Source organism: Uncinocarpus reesii, genomic scaffold (genome assembly GCF_000003515.1).
Source record: "Uncinocarpus reesii 1704 scaffold_1 genomic scaffold, whole genome shotgun sequence".
Taxonomy (NCBI): Eukaryota; Fungi; Ascomycota; class Eurotiomycetes; order Onygenales; family Onygenaceae; genus Uncinocarpus; species Uncinocarpus reesii.
This window is the reverse complement of record NW_003052500.1, coordinates 6605306-6625336: the sequence shown is the minus strand read 5'-3', so window position 1 is coordinate 6625336 and position 20031 is coordinate 6605306. Positions and strand designations below refer to the sequence as shown.

General features: G+C 47.9%; 7 protein-coding genes across 7 annotated transcripts; 4 read left to right on the top strand and 3 right to left on the bottom strand.

The window, feature by feature from the left end:
* Nucleotides 1–99: 99 nt before the first annotated feature.
* On the top strand, nucleotides 100–1023 carry UREG_02494 (uncharacterized protein; the record flags this gene model as incomplete). The annotated part of the gene is made up of 1 exon (XM_002542932.1): nucleotides 100–1023. One exon carries the CDS (start codon nucleotides 100–102, stop codon nucleotides 1021–1023), a length of 924 nt encoding a protein of 307 aa, XP_002542978.1.
* A 630-nt stretch (nucleotides 1024–1653) lies between these two features.
* On the top strand, nucleotides 1654–2187 carry UREG_02493 (uncharacterized protein; the record flags this gene model as incomplete). Its single annotated transcript, XM_002542931.1, has 2 exons — nucleotides 1654–1989; nucleotides 2038–2187. 2 exons carry the CDS (start codon nucleotides 1654–1656, stop codon nucleotides 2185–2187), a joined length of 486 nt encoding a protein of 161 aa, XP_002542977.1.
* Nucleotides 2188–3995: 1808 nt separating this feature from the next.
* UREG_02492 (uncharacterized protein) lies at nucleotides 3996–8256 on the bottom strand (the record flags this gene model as incomplete). The annotated part of the gene is made up of 5 exons (XM_002542930.1): nucleotides 3996–4903; nucleotides 5138–5361; nucleotides 5395–7028; nucleotides 7076–7742; nucleotides 7799–8256. 5 exons carry the CDS (start codon nucleotides 8254–8256, stop codon nucleotides 3996–3998), a joined length of 3891 nt encoding a protein of 1296 aa, XP_002542976.1.
* A 1511-nt stretch (nucleotides 8257–9767) lies between these two features.
* UREG_02491 (uncharacterized protein) lies at nucleotides 9768–11603 on the top strand (the record flags this gene model as incomplete). Its single annotated transcript, XM_002542929.1, has 3 exons — nucleotides 9768–10079; nucleotides 10167–10423; nucleotides 10484–11603. The coding sequence occupies 3 exons, from the start codon at nucleotides 9768–9770 to the stop codon at nucleotides 11601–11603; spliced, it is 1689 nt and encodes a 562-aa protein (XP_002542975.1).
* Nucleotides 11604–12663: 1060 nt separating this feature from the next.
* On the bottom strand, nucleotides 12664–13228 carry UREG_02490 (uncharacterized protein; the record flags this gene model as incomplete). The annotated part of the gene is made up of 3 exons (XM_002542928.1): nucleotides 12664–13007; nucleotides 13079–13103; nucleotides 13169–13228. The coding sequence occupies 3 exons, from the start codon at nucleotides 13226–13228 to the stop codon at nucleotides 12664–12666; spliced, it is 429 nt and encodes a 142-aa protein (XP_002542974.1).
* Nucleotides 13229–13858: 630 nt separating this feature from the next.
* UREG_02489 (uncharacterized protein) lies at nucleotides 13859–15447 on the bottom strand (the record flags this gene model as incomplete). The annotated part of the gene is made up of 6 exons (XM_002542927.1): nucleotides 13859–14719; nucleotides 14772–14891; nucleotides 14945–15103; nucleotides 15153–15229; nucleotides 15283–15357; nucleotides 15420–15447. The coding sequence occupies 6 exons, from the start codon at nucleotides 15445–15447 to the stop codon at nucleotides 13859–13861; spliced, it is 1320 nt and encodes a 439-aa protein (XP_002542973.1).
* A 1124-nt stretch (nucleotides 15448–16571) lies between these two features.
* Nucleotides 16572–19538, top strand: UREG_02488 (uncharacterized protein; the record flags this gene model as incomplete). Its single annotated transcript, XM_002542926.1, has 2 exons — nucleotides 16572–19382; nucleotides 19434–19538. The coding sequence occupies 2 exons, from the start codon at nucleotides 16572–16574 to the stop codon at nucleotides 19536–19538; spliced, it is 2916 nt and encodes a 971-aa protein (XP_002542972.1).
* Nucleotides 19539–20031: the final 493 nt, after the last annotated feature.

Below are 20031 nucleotides of genomic sequence, written 5' to 3'. Positions count from 1 at the left end.
CATATCTCTCCTTTTTCGATATAGAGGTGCCTCTGATCTCACCGTCGCGTCGCCGAGATCAACGATTTTCAATCAGACGCTGAACGACTTTCGCCCATCATGCCGACCGCAAAACCAAACTCAGAGGTCAAATTCTACCATCTCAGCACTGGCGTCACGATTTCAAGCCCCTCACGAAACACGCCATTGCCAGTCCATGGAAAGTCTAGAAAAAAGACCAAGGGACCCGAGCTCGTCCTTCTGGTGACATGGATGGCTGCGCAGCCTCAACAAGTTGCACGATACTCTTCGGTTTACCGCGCCCGTTATCCGAATGCAACCATCATCCACATCTCGTGCACCGTCCTTGACATGGTTCTATTCCCCGCTAGCAGGAAACGCAGAGACCTCGGCCCTGTGGTGGACATTATCCAGGCTCTATCAGAGGAGGATGCACCAGATGCAAGCGATATCTCCGACATTCCGGACAAAAGCAAAAAGAGGCAGCCCCGAATCCTCCTTCACCTCTTTTCAGGCGCAGGGGCCTATGCCTCTTCTCAATTGGCGCGCGCTTACAACGAAAAGTCCAAGACCTATCTCCCGATTGACGCGATGGTTCTTGACTCTACCCCTGGGGCGGGCTCATACACACGCCGCTTACAAGCAATCAAGTCTTCTATGAGTTGTGCACCGGAGATGGTTCAGATGATCGGGGGGCTCTTTGCACATTTGTTTCTCATTTGCATGTGGATTGTTCAGTGGTTCGGCGTGGGGGATATGATCACGCGGGCACGTCAGGACTTGAACAATGGGACTTTGATTGACAATCGTGCACCGAGGGTCTACATGTATTCGAAGGAGGATACCATGGTCCGATCAGAGGATATCGAAGCTCACGCTTTTGAGATGCAATTGAATGGTGGACAGGTTCAAAAGGAATTGTTTCATGGAACTGGGCATGTGGCACACGTGGATTCTTTTGGCAAAAGATATTGGAAAGCAGTTGATAAGGCTTGGAAGCAATTGGAAAAGCGAACTCCTTGATCGGTTGTGCCAGAAGTATCTTGGGTCTTGGAATTGATATCGGATGCTGGATGAGATCAGGGAACCAAGAACGAAAAGAACATACCTGTAACTACTTAGTTATTGGAGGCCAGATTTTTCGCCCTCTCCTCAGGGCTTGAATATCAGACATTCCTCCCTTTCTCTAGCTGCTTCCATGACTTGGACGGGCATGTCGTGCAAACTTCACTAAATCTTAGCCTCACTAACTAGTTAACTAGCGCCAAGGGCTCAACCTCAGTCAACATCTTGAGATCTCTCACGCCAAAAGATCACAGCAACACCTCCTTCGAGTCAGTTGAAATGAAGGACAATATGCAGCCAACTCTGTTGCTCAGGAGGGGTTTGAGAAGCTGCATCCTTGGCGGGATTGATAGGCCAATGACTCCTTGTGGAGGATTGTCCAGCCTGTGCCTCGCATCAACACCATGCATCTCACACAGGGAGAGCTAACTAATCAGAAAGGCGTTTGTACGCTCTGCATATCACTATAAAGCCACGTCATATCGCATTGATTACAGTGAAAGTATTTACAGAGGAGGGGGAGAGCAATGAAAAGCCCCGTCCGATTGTCGACGATGTTGAGCCCTTTGACAAGCAGCTCCTTGAAGGATGCCTCCCCTTGATGCCATCACGGAGAATATAGCCTTGCTGGGGCTACTGGATGCTAAAGAGCCAGAAGCCCGCAATAATGTCCCAGCTAAGTTTACCGACGAAAAATACGCTGCTCGCTTTCCTCTGTCGTTCAAGGAAGAGCAGCGAACTGCGGAAGCCTTCGCCATTCTATTGGCGAACACTGATGATTGCAAGAAAGTTGGGGCTGTTTGCGTGGAACAACAGCCTGATGGCCATGGTCTTGTTATTCGGACTGCTGTGAACTGCGGGAATCAAACAGCTCGGCGAGATATCTTTACAAAAATAATCCGTGCTTTGAAGAAGGCTTCATCAGTAGGTCAGTTGACGAACACCGAATCACTTCATCACTAACTTGTGTAGAGCCTCATCAGGAGCGCGAGGAAACGCTGCTGGACGACATCATCGGCGCCTGCCAGTTACGCTTGCTTGGTCGGCTTCGGTCGCGCCATGCGCCGTCTTCACGGGAAAGCCTCAAAACGCCTTTTCTACCCAAGCTTCGCGATAACCTGAAAAATATAGATTGGAAACAATACCCTCTTGAAAATCCCGATCTTTATTGGGGCCATGTGAAGCTTTTGGTAGATTCGTTCAAGGCTCTGGAGAGCCTACCGTGTGACGACGCCAGGTCAGATCCTGGGAGGGTGATTCTGAAAGATATCCTTCAACACGTGAGACTGATACTCCAACCCATCGTCACCAGGGGGATCTTGAGTAGGCCTGGCGATCCTGGGTACAATATAACTAAGCGGCTTGTGAAACTCCACCAATATCGCTCGGCCGCTCGGTATCTATTGCGTGCCGCTCGCAAATTTCAAATGTTTCAAGATTTACGCATAGAGGAAACAACTGGGTCTTTTCCTGAGCATACTACAGGTGCTAAGCCACTCTCCGTTCATAAAGGAATCCTTAGCCGATCACTTGCGTTGAAGAAGCAGAAAGGTCTTGTCGGCCTCATTGAAAAGCGATCAGGGAAGGGATTGGAACAAATTATACAAGAATTGCAGCAATTTTCAAATCAGAAAAAACGCGTTCATGCGGAACTACAGCTAATATACCATTATGAAAGGCAGAAAAATTTGATCCTTCGCCCACGAGTTATCGTATCTAATAAACAAGCATGTTTTCTGTGCAACTTATTTATTACCGTCCATGGGGGATTCTATACGCCCAGCACCCATGGCAACTTCTATCCACGATGGAGAATTCCGCGACCCGACGAGATGGGCTTACCGAAGGGTCCAAAAGGTCAAATGTTACAGCATTTAGATCAATTCAACAAGGCCCTCGAAGCCAAAATCAAAAGGTCCATTGCCCAGAAGCGTTGTGTGCTACCCGACGCGCAAGAAAGTATTATCTTTAAATCACATACTCCTTCAATTCTATCAACAATCCGAACATCCGCGAATGTCGAGAAACCTGAAAACATCCAAATGGAAAGGGAGGATTTCCACGAACAGCTCTCTACGAGACTTAATTCTTATCCAACTCCATCAAAGTCGTCGTATCAAATAGAGAATAAAGAGGAAGCTGAGAAAGATGCACAACTTCCTGTCTCTGCGGCACAATCCGCTGTATCGCACGCTCCTGGCCTGCCAATACATGAAGGTGGCTCTCCTCCTTTGCCGTCCGAAGCTGTTAATCAAAGCAGAACGCTATCACAGGAGCGGCATACTAGCCAAAAAGTCTCGACAATCCTTCTTGGCTCTCCTGCCCAATCTGTCGCCGCCGATACCCCTTTCTTACAAGCTCAGAGAAGCCCCCTCCTACCCGCAATCTCTCGCAATGTTAAGGGGCACATTGCGAAGCCAAATATCTTAGTACGCGGTGTTCCTGCAACTTATACCATATCCCCAGGATCATTAGCACGATTTCATACTCCTAAGATTCACTTAGAAGTATCCCACGATCAATTATACTCTCTGGGTTCCGGATGTCCGTCATCTGTCTCCGCCGGAAGCTCTCATCTTCCAGGTTCCAAAGCTAATACTGACATAACATTACAGGTTGAATGGTTAAAGTCAGGAAATAGCGGATCTGCGGCGCTGCTCCGTGATGCTGTTGATGTGGGAGTACAGTGGGCAAGGAAGAGAATGCCTGAAGGGATTTTATTTAAAGATCACGGTTTGGTATTAGTGAAAAAGGACTGTATTGTCTCTTTGAAAGCTCTTGGTCCAAGGTAGTCTGTCAATTTTCGCAATTATTTGTCTTTTCATGTTTTCATCAGCACTAGTATGCAGCTTGGTTTTCGGTTCAGTTCAATCCCAACATTATATCAACTAATACATGACGTGCAAGAGTTATTATGTTCATTCATTTAATCATATACATTCATTTACCCTTAGCAATCTTCTCAGCTCACCGCCACGCCTATCAACCAGTTCCCCAAATGAACCCTCTTCAACAACCCTCCCTTGACCAACCACAACAACCCGATCCGCAACCTCCATCATCTCCCTCTCATGCGTAATAATGATTACAGTCAACCCATCCCCGCGGCGACCATCACGCATGCCCATCAATTTACTCACAGTCCGCTTGATCCCCGCCGCGCTCTCCACGTCCAAACTCGACGTCGCCTCATCCAAAATCAAGATACGAGGTCGGCGTATCAGGGCCCGAGCAATGACCAAGCGCTGCGCTTGGCCGCCTGATAAGCCAACGCCGCCGTCGCCAATGATCGTGTCGTACCCGGATGGGAGGGAGGAAATAAAGTCGTCGATCCCGGCGGCTTTGGCGGCAGCACGGACGTTGGCTTGTGTGTTGTAAAAGGACGATTCTTCGAGGCCGTAGCTGATGTTGTCTCGGATAGTGGTGGGGAAAATTGTAGGCTGTTGGGGGACGATGGAGATTACGGAGCGTAGAGTAGGAACGTGGATTTCACGAAGGTCTACGCCCCCAAGGGTTATCAGGCCTTGATCCGTGGGATGTTCGGCCCGCGTGGTGTCCGTAGGATATAAGGCAAGAAGGAGGGATGCGATAGTAGATTTTCCTGAGCCAGAGGGTCCTACTATGGCTGTGCAGGTGTTTTCATTGATGGTTAGGTTAAAATCGCACAACACGGGCTTGTCTGGGTGGGCAGGATAGCTGAATTTCACGCCCGTGAACTTGATTGGAACGGGATGTAGGATGCGCATCTGGCCTTTGAACTCGTGGGAGCTATCATTGGAAAGGCTCGCCAACTGCAAGACCTGGGTGGCAGTATCCCTGGAAGCGCTAATTTGCGGAACTATCATGATGCGTGAGTATTGGTTGCTAGGTGGAAAGGAGAGTTGAGCTCATACCAAGCGAAAGGACTCCTTTCACATTTGCCATGCTAAAGAGCAACAGAGAAAAGACTGTCAAGACACCCTTTGTGGAATATAGCATTGACGACACCAGTAATGCTCCATAATAAAAGACGAGCGCTGCCAACTTGGTCAAAGACAGGTCCATAGAGCCATCAAATCACTGGGAGTAATACCATAGACAAAAGTAATTGATGCCTCTGACAATCCAAACATAAAGCCCGTATAACACCCTCTCTTCATCCCTATTGTCAATGTCTCCGTGTTCGCCCGGAAATGCTTTCTGTGGAAGTAAGACTCCAGAGTCAAGGACCGAACCGTGCGGATATCAAGGAATGTTTCGGAAAAAATACCGGCTACCACTTCAGAAGCACGGTTACAACGCCCTTCCCAATATCCACTGATCTTTTCAAATGCCCGTGTTAGAGCATACAGGACCGGTGCGCAAGCACATCCAACCAAGGTAAGTCTCCAACACAGGACCATGCCCCAAATCGTCCCCATTGCCATCATAACAGCAGCAACGAACATAAAGCCGGCGAACCTACCCACAAGATTCCTCATTTCTTCCGCGTTGTGATCTAAGTAACTTGTCAAAGTTGATGCGTGGCTGGAATCCTTCTCAAACCATGGTTTGGGCTGCTGGAGAATACGACCCATCGCTCGTTGGCGAAGCCGATCGATCCAGGCATGTCCACACCGTTCTAGGAGGTAATGCATCCAGAAGGACGCAACCCCATTTCCAACCGATACTCCTAGAATTCCCAATGCGTATTGGAGTGCCGCCCGAACACGATTCTCAGTAACGTAAAAAGTGCTCAGCAGACGAGAAAATAGAAAAGCGAATGCCGGTGTAGCAGCAGCATGAAAAAAGGCAGCAACGAACCCAAGGGCCAACAGAATCGTGTCTGTCCTAGATAGGGACGGGAGAACGGTACACAATGCTTTGAACAGGGAACCGGGTCGGTGAATCAACAGTGAAGTACCCGAGGGTGAAAATCGGTCTCTAAGCGGCTGCGTTTCTTCAAAATGTTCGCTGGCAGGTGATTTAATAGTTTCCTCAAATTTGCCTTTCTCTGGGTTCAAACTCGACTCTCGAACTTGCCGGGAAGTCACCTCGATTGCGACATGGTCATTTCGCTCTGCGATCCCACTCGATCCTGGTTGGTTGGGCTGACGCACGAATTGCGACTGTTGGAGAATATGGCTTTGACGAAGAATGGGCGAGTAAGGAGCCGGTGAGAAGACCAGCGGGGAACGAGAATCGATCGAGCAGTCTAAGCTAGTAGGTTTTGCTGGCAAGCTCTGAGGCCTATTCGGGCCTTTGCGGTCGATATAACTGAACCCTCCTAGTGAATTATCTCCGGCAGCGGGAGAAACGGCGCTCAACGAACCGCCTTCCAACGTTTGTTTGTACCCTTGACGGGAGACCTTTCCCTTATCGACCATATAGACAAAGTCATTGTCCTTGATTTGTGATAAATCGTGGGTAATGATAATGGTCGTCCTGCCTTTTCTCCATTCACGAATGGAGTTCATGATGGATATCCTTGTGTAATAGTCTAGGGCACTAGTTGACTCGTCCAATATCAGGATGGGGGTATCTCTGAGGCGCGACCTCGCCAAAGCTACCCTCTGCCGCTGTCCGCCGCTGAGACGACTGCCACTTAATCCGACCACGGTATCGAGCCCCTCAGGCATGGCCTGTATAGTATCTCGTAAGCTCGCCAGGGAGATGCAGTTGGCGATGTCATCTGGTTTGACCTGAGTAGAGTCTCGGGCACCAAAAGCAACATTTCTCAAAATCGATTCATTAAACAATGAGCTTTGCTGTTGGACCAAAGTGATATTGTTTCGAACCCAACTTATATCCAGAGAGCCTATCGGGTTCCCGTCAATCAATATCTCTCCAGAGGCGGGGGCATAGAATCGTAGCAGTAAATTGCCTAGAGTGCTCTTCCCGGATCCACTCTTTCCGACAATAAAGGTCATATCGCCAGCGGGAAAATAAAAAGAGCAGTTATCCAAAACCAAGCGATCTGGCTGCGATGGATACGCAAAAGTAACCTTGCAAGTACTTAGCTTTCGCCCCAAAGAGTGACCCGACCACTTACGTTCTCAAACTTGATGTTTCCTTCGCAAAACTGCGGAGATTTGACGTCGTCGTTGGAGCCAGGGGAACAATTTGGTTTTTGGACGTGGCCAAGAATGTGCTTAAGAGCTGTCGCCGCTGCTCTCCCCTTCTCAAGAACGAGCAATTGGGGGACAATGCTTTCGATGGACTGTGTGGCCTGGAGACACGCCCAAAAGGTAGTCAAGACTCGTCCCGGATTCAATTTCCCTGTTGCAACCAGGTAACCCCCATACCCAAAACCCTGGACAAACATGCCAAAAGTCAATAAGTTGATGGACCCTATTTCAATGGCGGTAAGTCGTGCTTGTTTGAGATAGTGTTTTGCAGCTGCTTGAATGGCGGACATGTAGTTATCGGTTTCCATAGCTTCTCCGTTCAACTGTTTGACAACATCAATGGAGGAAATTGCACTGATAGCTAGTTTAGACGCCCTGTCAAGTTCCAGGCGCTGTGCATCAATTTCGGGCTGGACTTTTGTTGATATCACGCCAATGATGAAGGCGCAAATAGGGACAGTGGCGAGGCAGACTAGCGTCAGGTTCCATGATATACAGAGAGCCAACACAAGGCCCGTGATAGAAGCGACCAGGTTTTGCAAAATGGACCCTAGTGGCTGTGAAACGGCCAGTTGAAAATCACGAACGTGCCTGACGGGAATTAGCCCAAGCCGGGATCATGTAAATTTGAATTGGCTACCCCTTACGCTTGAATGCGCGGCAAAAGTGCACCAACTCCGTCCGGGGTTAGATCAAACCACTTTGTTTCCTTACAGAGCAACTCTCCAAAAAGCTCGTCGCGAGCTCTTTTTGCCTGTAGTTCTCCGAAAACGATCCACAACGAGAAGTGAATGGCTTGGAAGAGCCAGATGGCAAACCCGAGAGCCACCAAATATATGCAGTGACGGGCGATTGTGTCCATCAATTCCGTAGCGGTGATTGCATGGGCACCAAAATTGGTCAGCTCATTGAAGACGCGACCAAGTAAGACGGCAAGAAGAGGAACGGTAAGTCCACCAGCGACGGTGAATATCAAACCTCCAATCAAGGGTACGAGATGCCTCCTCGTCGTAAAGTAAAATAGGAATTTCCATTCTCTCTTCGGCTCTAGCTGGAGACTCGACACCTGGTCCATCGATGCTTCATAAGATGTCTCTGGAGCCATGGAGGTGTGGCGTGACTGCCTGTCATTATTGACTGTGTTGGCAGAGAAACTGATTAACTATATGAAAAATATTGGTTTTCAAAAGCAGCAGAGCAACCTGCTGCGACCTCTAGGATCGCCAGAACGGAGTTTGAGGGCATATTGACTGTGACTCCAAAGATCTGGACATCTGCCAGTCTTTGAGGGAGTCTCAATGTGGATCTGTGGGATTTCTTCCTATTGTTCTTTCGTATTGTTGGGTTACAGGGGTTTGATCTGCACAAAGAGCAGCCAGCTCGCTATTCATAGCAGGTCTGCTCTTTGTTGATCCAATTGCAAGAGAGACAAGGGCCTCGTCTGCAAAATAGCGCATGGCCTTTGATGGGATCCTGGAGGACTGGTGTGCCCGTCACCTGCATCCCGGCAGCCCGGACCAAAATCAAGAGGATGAAATTCTTATGATCGAGACCAACGGTCCGTGGTGCGCAACGCTCTCACAGTATTAATTTAAATAGCTGGCAGCTTGGGATCGTTCGCGACGACCAGAAGAAGCGGAGGAAGCGCTGACTCATCACAGCTTAGTCATCGAAAATGGCTCTGGTCATGTGATCTACTATTCTTGGCACTTTTGAGGCCATTTCTCACACTTCAGGCTGAAGAAATCACATTCAAGACGGTGGTGATGAGCTTCTCCCGGGCCTTGAACGAAATACGTTGCTTTATGAGTGGAAAATGGCTTGAATTAAGGCAGGATTGATGAGCTGCAGAGAGCCCTGGCACCACAGGATGGCTCGCTTGTGTATGTACTGCCAGATTCGCTATCGTGCTTTGCTGAGATCAGATCCTGGCCACATCACAGGACACCGCTTCTCCAGACACTGGCTCAGTTACGGCTGTTGCTGCAGATGAGATCATGGCTCCTTGCCGAAATCGTTACTTACCCCATACGTCATATCTAGCCGCTCCACTGATTTTCCAAGTCCGAAAGGCAAATCGGAACCATCTTGTCATTGGCTAACGAGCTGCAGAATTCCATCATAATTCCATGCGCGAAAGCTGAGCCATGGATATCAAGAAAACCGGCTTCCACTCACGGGACTTAGAGAATGCCTCCCCCAGACGCGACACAAAAGTCGCCTCGTCCGATGGCCCTGTGTGCCTCCGAGACTCGGTTCCAAGGACCTGCTCCCCGTGGGTATGACCCGAAGGCGTTTCTTTCCCTGAGCCAGGATTGGTCCAATGCTCGAAATACATTTTTTTTCGCCTTTCTTACCTCTCTTACAAAAGCCGGAGAAACTGGGATATACTCGGTGTGGCTCTTTGACGGCTCGGGGAACGTGTGATATGTTAAATTTTCAGGGCTCCAACTTTCTCCACGTCGGTCGAACATAAAATATAGACACTCTGCCGAAAGTTGGCGACGATCGTTCCAAGGACTTTTTTTTTCCCTTCCATCAACACTCCATTTCGTGATCTTCTCAAAGTGTTGGAAGACATTGTTATAGCTGTCGAGCTCTACGTTCCAAGCCAGGATGGAGAAGCTCAAGAGCTATTTCCAGTTCGGGCGTAACCACCGGGTCGCCTCTGATTCAGAAAAGGAGTTTTCAGCGCGCCATGAGTCTCATGCTGGTCAGCTCGTGGAAACTCCAATCCGACTAATAACATGGCGCTCAGCTGTCATGGGCATGTTCGTGTCCATGGGTGGCTTTCTCTTTGGCTACGACACCGGCCAGATCTCAGGGATTTTAGCCATGGAAGACTTTCTACAACGGTTCGGCGAGAAAGATGAGACTGGCAGCGGTTACCATTTCAGCAACGTCAGATCTGGTTTGATTGTAGCATTGGTGAGTTTCCTCCAATGCGCCTATTCCTTTTATACGTTTCCCATTTTAGAAACCGTTCCGATGCTAATACTAAATCTCCCCACACAGCTTTCAGTCGGTACTTTGATGGGCGCATTGGCTGCCGGTCCCATCGCAGACCGGGTTGGACGAAAGTGGTCGATATCCTCTTGGTGTGTTATTCTCGCCGTCGGTATCATAGTTCAAGTGACTTCGGAATCACCTAAATGGTATCAAATTGTTATTGGTCGTTGGGTTGCTGGTCTTGGTGTGGGTGCCCTTTCGTTGTTGGTTCCTCTATACCAAGGTGAAAGTGCTCCAAGACATATCCGTGGGGCTATGATCAGGTAAGAGACTCTTTAAAAGGGAACAGTATTTCGGGGATCTCTTGCTGACAATGTATTAAGCACATATCAATTGTTCATTACCCTGGGCATATTCGTCGCAAATTGTATCAACTTTGGGACCGAGGACATGGATAACACCGGTTCATGGAGAATCCCGATGGCCATAACCTTCTTGTGGATTCTCATCCTCGGACTTGGGATGAGCCTTTTCCCGGAATCTCCCCGATACGATTACAGACACGGCAAAGTCGAGCATGCAAAGCGCACGATGATGAAACTTTATGGAATTCCAGAGAATCATAAAGTTCTGCATGAGGAGCTTATTGAAATCCAGCAAAAGTACGAAGAAGATCAGGCAACAAAAGACGAAAAATGGTGGAAAATATTTTATGCTCCTAGAATGAGATACAGACTCGTCCTCGGCATCGTTCTCCAAGCACTTCAACAGCTTACTGGCGCCAACTACTTCTTCTACTACGGCACCGTCATCTTCAAAGGTGCCGGTATCTCCAACAGCTACGTCACTCAGATGATTCTCGGCGCTGTTAACTTCGGCAGTACTTTCCTTGGTCTATACAATATTGAACATTTTGGCCGTCGCAAGTCCCTGATTGTCGGCGCCGGATGGATGTTCATCTGCTTCCTGATTTTCGCTTCAGTTGGTCACTTCGCCCTGGATAGAGATGTTCCGGAAAATACTCCGAAGGCCGGTACCGCCATGGTTGTCTTCGCCTGCCTCTTCATTCTCGGATTTGCAAGTACTTGGGGGCCTATGGTCTGGGCTATCATCGCAGAATTATATCCCGCCCGCTATCGTGCACAGTCGATGGCCCTTGCAACCGCATCCAACTGGCTCTGGAACTTCCTCATCGGTTTCTTCACACCTTTCATTACCGACAAGATTGACTTCAGATACGGTTACGTGTTTGCCGGCTGCCTCTTTCTCGCCGCAGCCACTGTGTATTTCGGTGTTATTGAAGGCTCAGGCCGCACTCTGGAGGAACTAGATACCATGTACATTCTCAAGGTCAAGCCGTGGAAGAGTGCCAAGTACGTGCTCCCGCCAGTTGAGGAACTGCCGCCCGAAGCCACACTGTCTCGCGTTCAATCCCCTGCCGCGTCATCTCGCGGTGAAGTCGACCTGAATGAGCCAGCCTCGCAACCCCATGCGTACAAATAGAGTACCAAGCTATAACCCCGTCGTTCGTTTACAATTGCTTTGCTCTTAGTGCTATCGCCATGGCATTAAATGGAGGATTTGGTGTCCTCCCATCGCCCGGTGTGGGTGAAACCGATGGGCTTGAGCTCAGTGTATATTATCCATGATGATTTCTTTGCTTGCTATGGAGTTCTTATTTCTTTTCAATTTGCAGGTAGGAGTTCTTGTGTTGTTTTTTGAACAGGAGTACCCCCCTTGGTGTTATTTTGGATGCCCAAGAATGTGTAGCTTTTCTAAATGTTCAAAGTGATTTTTCTCAAAGAAACCAATGAATTTTCTCGCCTTATAGCTCGTGCATCCTCACAAATGCCGCACAGTCCAAGATGCTGCAATGCAGGTTTTGGCTATCCTTGGTTTATTCCGCAATATCAACCCTTCTAGGAAACAGTGTCTTGATATCCATGAGAATGCACGAAGAAATGAGCAAAAGGAGAGAGAGTTATCGCTGAAAGGGAGGTTGTAGATGAATAACTAGCGGTTATTATTCAATCTGGCTCGAATTGCCTAGAATGAAATGCATTAATGGTTTGAATCTGTGGGTATTCCTTTCACATATTTTGCAACCTCTCCAAAGCCCATAAAATTGCTGTGCCCTCTGCGATGGTTTCTTTCTATGACATCCAAGATATTGCGATATTCGTGTAGACGACAACCCGACATCTGCCGCCTTTGTTCTAGGTAGGTATGTACAGTTGTATTTGCATTTGCTAGGTGCGAAATAATGCCGGTTTTGAATCGTTGTGAGGTGGCATCAGGGGGTTGAGAGTGCAATAGTATATAGTCACATAGAAATTGCTAATTTTTTAATATTTGTTGAAACATCGAGTGCTCCGAGGCGAAAGGGAATCTAGGCATCCTTTTGTGCTTGTTCGTAAATCCAATCGTTGAGACCTTCTCGATTTCTGCAAAGATGGAAGTTTAGCAATATGGCAAATGTTGAATGCACGAGAGAGACCTACCTTGCAATTTCTATGGCGTAAAATTGCATCCGAACCGCTGCATTATACCAAAGAGAAGAAAATCAGATTAGCAGATGCACTCTGAAGGGTCCATCAAGAGCATTTTCAGCGCATGCCGTACCAAATATAGTTTCCTTCTCGCCGTACTCCCACTTTGGATTCTTCCTTAATATCGTGCCAAAATTGTAATCATTTACTTTCTTCTCATAGGCCATGGCAAACTTGCGCCACCTCTCCTTTCCCTCTTTGCTCTTCATCTCGTCTTCATCAATGGTTGCGCTGGGGTCGAATTCGGGGAATTCTGCTTTGAAATGCTCGTATATCTCGTCGTCGAGTTTTGTAAGCCGCAATTTCGAACCGGGTGTCTTTTCAAGGATTGCCCAATATGTTGTCATCTGCTGGACCGCTTTATATCGCCCTCAAGAGTTAACAAGCATTGCCTTTTTTAACATCCTGATCTTTGGGGCAGATGCCAACCTTTGACGGCGAATTGTTTCTCGATCTAGGAGAGGGAGACCATATGTCAGCATTCGCCCGTACCTGTTAGAGATAGTCCATTGAGCGTACATCTTCTAAATTGTCCGCCTGCTCCGGGTCGAACCCTGGAGGTGCTGGTACTTGCGACATGTTGGCAGGCGACCTCAAAAATGGCGCGGATGGTAATAGCGTGGAGGTCCGGGTTTGCGCCGCGCTATGGATCTTTTACAAATAGTAAAACTGGCAGTTCAAGGATAGCAGTATAAGATTACATCGCAAAGGAAAAAGTGCCCCTCGCTCGAATGCCCCTCCGCAGCTTTTGAAGCTTTTGTTCTATGACATAAGCAATGAAGTTAACTAGCGCCACTGGTCTCTGCTGGTTTCGGCATCGACAAAGGGGGTCAGTCGTCAAGGTTGAACAAATGCAAGTCAAAAAATTGGTTAGCATCCAGCCAATGACCTCTCCAGCCAACTATGAGTAGGAATCAAAAGGTAATCGAAGGGAAATGTGACAAGTCAGACCTCCCGGTTTCAGCACTATAGCTACTCTCTTTGAAATCATGTAAGATGTTCCAGGAAGCCAAGAGAAACTCTCTGACAAGATAGCTACTCCAACGAAACAGGCTGTACAAGACATTAATCAAGGTCGCCTAGCTCTTCCAACCGGCCTTGTTCAGCCGCAGTTCTAACAGGGTTCTCCACATTGACAACACCAGTCGCGCGAAGTCTGAATGCTTTGTTAGGTTCATTTCTGGTATTGAGCTCGCAAAGGCCAAGGCCTTACCTTTCAAAGAGCACAAAGAGCCGTTCTGCTTCTCGCTCCTTTTCCTCCATAGTCATCGGAGTTTCAGTATCCTGGGGCTCAGCATCGAGCCTTTGGCCGGTAATTGGGTTAATAGGAATAGCTTGCTCGCCTGTTCTTGTAGGCTTGGTACTAAAAGCCTCCTTCGCTGTTTCGGGAATTGGTAAATCGTGAGACATGAGAAACCCGGCTGCAAACCCGTAGCCGACATTCCTCACGAAATCACTGGCATCTTTCCCAGATAGCTCAAACATCAGTGCGGAAATTCCTTCACGTAGACTGGGGGCAACAGGGGATGTAGAAAGGCGTAAAAGCCTAGATGATAGTGTATTTGACTGTCCAATCGGTAGGTCCCTGTCACTATCGTCTGGAAGCAGAAGCCACTCCATGTATTTCTGGGGTCCTTCAGGTGCAATATCGTATATTTTCCTCAGGAGGGTCAGAAGGGGCACAGCCAATGTTTCCAAATGTTCCGGCTTGTGCATAGCAACGGCTTGGTCTAGAATATTGATGAGCTTATCCACGTTGCAATTTTGATCGAACTTGGGGAAAAGAGGATTCGTGGTAAAATGTTTTGTCTTTTTAGCTTCAAGGTCAAGATTGAGAAGAGTGTTAATAAGGTAATTCACGGGTGCCTGCAATGGCGGCGTGGGTATCTCGATGCGGCTTAGAATTTTCAAGATATGGGGAATCGATGGCGAGAATGCATCAGCCCTGTGAGGATAAAAACTTGTAATATTGAATATCATTTTCAAGCACTCTGAGAGGCCGAGCTCATCGATTTGGGCCAGCTTTTTCTTTCTCCCTTTCGAAAATTGTTTAGAATGGCGATATATGTGCTAAAAACGTCAGCACAGCATATTGTATCATCAGTCACATTGGTCAGCATACATTGTTTGTGCTCTCTGCTAAACCATGTTCGTCAAATAATTTGTTATAATCCAAATCAGAACCATAAGTTGTCAAGAATAGAAGGCGGGCTGCTAGGAATTCATCGTCCGAATTCTCTTCCTTTACCGTAGCAAGTCAGTGTTTCTTCTACAAAAATGGGTATTGGCTCTTACTTTCAGTTTTTCAGCCGCTCTAATGCCATTCCCTAAATCCACAAAGATTTGACGAGTACTCTTTTCAAGGAGGAGAGCATTGGCAAGGCAGCGAAGCGCTTCGCGGGCTACTTCAGGGTCACTTTCATCAAATCCGTACGATGAGAGCACATCGATCCCCTACTACTAAGTTAACCTGCGCGTTAATCATAGAGCGCCCCGAGCTCACCTCTTTTTCAAAAATGGGGCCAGCATTTTCGGTCTTGCGCCCATGCACCCGGAGCTTTTGAAGGATTTCAATCTGTTCTATTGCGACTGGGCTTAGCAAGAATAGTGGACCAGTAAGTGTCATGACATACTGGTCCGCTCGAGCCTTCTCTCCTTTACATCTTTTTTGAGGAAATTGAGAAGTCGTGTAACTTCATGCAGCTTTTCTACAAGGCGTTAGCTTTGGCCTTTGATTAGTAGGTAAGGAATACCGCTCCGACAGGCATACCTTGACCATGCAGTTCTCGCGTATTCATATTGATAACGGAAAAATATAGCTCAGGCTGCAGAGCTATCTTGTTCGAAATGGCGGGGGCTTGCGACCGGAACTTTGGCTGTATCGGTTGGAGCGACTATGAACGAGCAACTATCGGAATAGACATGCTTTTAAAGCATTAGGAAAAGAGGAAGCCGTCCAAGCGATGCGAGTTGATTGAAAAGGTGGGATTGCGGTTGACGTTCATCTGGCTGCCCAAGGCTTTGTGGTCGTCCTTGGAGCTTTCCCGCATTCAATCAGTCACCATGCGGAGAGTTCAATGGGGGTCCCACCATCCGCAAGTCTCGCCAAACTTCGCCTCCCCCGGTGATCGGCGAGTTTAAAAGCTTCAACCATGCATGTCATCAACCTGCATCCTGATGTCAGTCGTCCATGCGAATCCCAGGGCATTTGAATCCGAATTGATCAGACTATCATGAACTTTCGTATTTCTCAGAAAGGTTATTGAAATGTAGCTCCGGAATTTGTCATACAGCTTGCTCGATGACCACATTTCTTGGGCTAATGTGGTTTGCACATTTTTTGGCTTAAAGCAACACTGCCCAGAAAGGCTGACTGAATCTCAAGGAAAGATTGGAAGAAAGGCGTATGTAGTCCTTCTTCTCCCTTAGACACTATTATGTCTTCCTCTGCCAAACGCTGTGCACATCGGGCGCAAATAGTACTCCGTAGCCCTTCCTGACTAACCGCCTAACTAAGCGCCAAGATCCCGCTTGGGCCTAAATTGGTTTTTCCGCGACTTGCAGCGTCGACGCGTCGAGCAGCACGACCGCGTCGCAACGCGATGCCTCAACCTCGTTGGGGACGCTGGCAGATAACTCATAGTTATGGCTTGACCCCATAGCCCAACTATGACTTTGATTGCATTCAGCACTTCTATGCACTAGCATGTTTCGTTTCTTATTTGTGATTTTTGTTTTTGGTTTTCGTTTGTCTATTCTTCACGCATAAGCAATGGTGGACAAAAACGGGCTGAGCGTCCTGCCGGCTCGGCCACCGACTCCTCCACGATCATCCTCCCTTTCACATATAGACCTTGGTCGACATACATCAGACTTACACCGTCCCTCTTCGACTGCCAATGGACTCCCTTCCTCTTCCGAAATGTCCCCGCAACCGCTCTCGGAAAGAGGAATGAAACGCGTGAATTTCTCCCCACTCACGAGCTATATCAGGACGCCGGACATTTCCTCCTCGCTCGCGAAGACGCGGTGTCACTTACGAAGCCTACGTCCTTCCAAACAATGTAAACCGGCAAAGTCCATCCTCAAAACCAGCGCTAGCGTTGAGCCGTCGGACGAGCCGAGATCCAGCCCGACGGACGATTTACCTGGAATGGTGGATTCAATATTGCATCAGCTCGCAGGAGATTGCCGTGTTTCTAGGACTGATGCATACATGCAACTGCTAGGGAGTCTCGCAACGTATTCAGATTTACCGGAAACTGAGGTATTGGCGGGTAAAATGGATCTGTTAACTCAGTATATCCGTCGCGATGTCACCGCTGGATCATCGAATACATTCCAACCTTTCGAAGTATCTCTTGCTCACCAAGCATCGAATCTCTTATGCTGGCTTATTTGGAAACCAGAATTCACACGCTATATTTCTGACGAGTTCAAAAGCTTCGTCCTCGATCTCGCCATTGGATCCCTTCAAGACCCGTCGACGCCGAAAACCATTGTCATTGATGACTTGCGAATACTGTCTGTTCAAACCTTTCATCCGAAAATCCTTACGTCTGGAAAAGTTACGCTCCTTTTACAAACTCTAAAGGACATCACCTCCCGATTTAATGGCAAGTCCGTAATTGCTATCCGGTTAGCTATCTATGATAAGCTGTTGAAGCAAGCACCTTCCGTTCTTGCACCCCATGCAAACTTATGGATGGACCACCTTATACAAGGAATGGTGAACAAAGTGAAAGATATCCGCTCTCGGGCATTAACACTCGGTTTCGAAATCTCCAAAAGATTAGGCGTGAACTCATCAATATCGAAGGCTATCCACAATATTTTCGACCTGACAATCGAAAGTGGAGCCAAATATATTGATGAACTCTGCGCTAGATTAACAGCGATGGTGACGAATAGGGACGGAAGTGTTTTTGTACCTCAGATCTGGAGTGTTATTGTCCTGCTTCTCCGCAAACCGCGATATGCTTTGAACGCATGGTCTCATTTCAAGCAATGGATTCTAGTGATCCAGAAGTGCTTTAATTGCAGTGACTGTGCAACAAAGATACAAGCTTTCGTTGCATGGGACTGTTTGGTATATGCGATCCAAACAAGCGACCCTTGGAAAGATATGACTTCATTTTTGTCTAAGCCCATCTTTTTACAGCTTGAGCGAAGAAGAGATGAGAGCTCTACCCCCCTCGTCGACCGCGCGGTTTCTAGCTATTGCAATCTGCTCTACTATTCCTTCCGGCCATCCACCCCATATGAGCGGCTAGATTCATATTGGAATGAATACATATGCTTACCATTTCAGCAGCGATTGGGCTCGAACGGGAGCAACCAGAGAATCGCATGTACAATTCTGGCAGAGCTACTTTGGAATTCTCATCCTAAGGTCTCGGGTGAAAGAAGTCCGATTAAGGCAGAGAAGCTAAAGCCAGATGATTTATTGCGAGTGGACTGCAGATGGGTGCGGTCGAGAATCTCTGTAATACTTCCAGTTTTCGAATCGTTCTTCCAGAAAGCAGAGTGGAGTAACGACGCTGTTGAGGAATCGCCTGTTGAACTGGCATGGACACACATGCTGAAGTCGCTAGCCGATGCGTCTAGCAAGGAAATACAACCCTCTCCAGAATCAATGAAAGCCATCGCCCTCCTGCTAGATATGCTTCAACGCGTTTGGAAAGGCAGCCCAGCATCCTTGAATGCGAACCCCGAATCCAATGGAGACCTGTTTGTTAAGCGCTTTTGCTTTTTGCTAAAGTCAATGATATCGATCATCAAGCCACTACCCTTTACCGATAAACTACTCCTGAAAACGATGCAGGAAACCTTCCTGCCAGCCCAAACTCCCACCCGTCGCCAGCCCCAGAAAGAGGGTATCATACGGTCGCCTATCCTTCATTTATTCGGCTTAATCCTTTCCCCAAGCCATTCACCAATATCCACCGAATACCGCCACCTTATCGCTGAACTAATCCGGCTTGGTGTATCCGGGCACCCATCAAGAGGACCTCGATTGGATATACTGTGTCAGTTTACGGAAATTCTCTGCGAAACCAGAACTGGGACGATAGAATTCGTCCCATCTCTAATGCATGAGGCTTGGAAATCGATCTCATCTGCAGCAAGGGAGTGTTTAAAGGAGCGTGCCATCGGCACACCAAGCAAGGAACGAGATGATACCATTATTAGCGATTGTAATAAGATTGTTTCCATTCTGGAATTTGGAAGCCAATTTCAAAACACCCTGCCTGAATGGGTCGAGCTTTTTGACTCCATGGTCGCGACTATCCGTACCGAGAAAGGTGACGTCGCGGTATCTTCTGTGCTTGAAAGGGTTTCCGAAAGCTGCAGTCGTACTTCCTCGGTTTCTGTTCAATTGATCACAAAGCTCCTCGAAACTATCGTCTTTCCCAATCACGGTATTAAGCGCTTGCCGCAATTCACGAATGCCATTCCTAGTCTTAACCAACAACCGACGAACGAAGTCTTTTGCGAAAAGTTATTGGCTCTCGTTTGTGATTCACTACAGCACGTTTATGCAAAGCAGGCTGGGATCAGCAATACCGATATCCTAGCCCTGCTAGAGGCTGTCACTCGGTGTCTTGAGAAGTCCCCTCCTGACTATCGACTACTAGTATTAGAGAAACTCCAAAACGGTTTGGCTGTATGGATTTCAGATTCGCAGGGCCAATATAGCGCCTCCAGTGCTGACAAACGGGTGCCAATTGCTGTGAGCAAAATATGTAACCGTTGTTCTAAAAGATCTATGCTAATTTTATAGGTTCGGACCCTCGTGTCTACTACTCTGCGCAACCTGCGTGGGTCTGGGGACCCAAACTCAGACCTCCTGCAGCGGCTGACTGGGTTGATATCCTCTGGGATTTGAGTCACGCCACAAGTCGACCGTAAACAATTTCATTCGAGAATGGAACTCGACATTTCGGACTAGAAGGGACCCTTGGAATACCCTGGTCGCGTAGAGGCAGGCTTGAGCGCTCTTCGAGTATATGCCGATATTCAGCTACCCGAAGGAGACCCGAGCTGTCAGAGAAGGTATTCGCCCAATAAACTCCTTACCTCCTAGAAGAGGTAACTAATGAGACATGTGTTAGGAGCATTTTTCTACCCCATCCGATTTCTAAACTCTCCCAGAACCCTCCCCCGGTGTGAGAAGCCCTCTAAGCCACAGAAATCTAACACATAAGTGTTCAATATATGGACATAAGAACTGCTCTCACTAGAGGCCTCGCGCTCTCATCCAGCAGAAAGCGGGCCCCCAGATACTACAAAAAAATTCGGGACAAAAAGGCCAGGGGTACCACACCCTCACAGAAACCCCTTTTCCCGCCCGCGCGAATTTTCAGAAAAAACATTCTGCT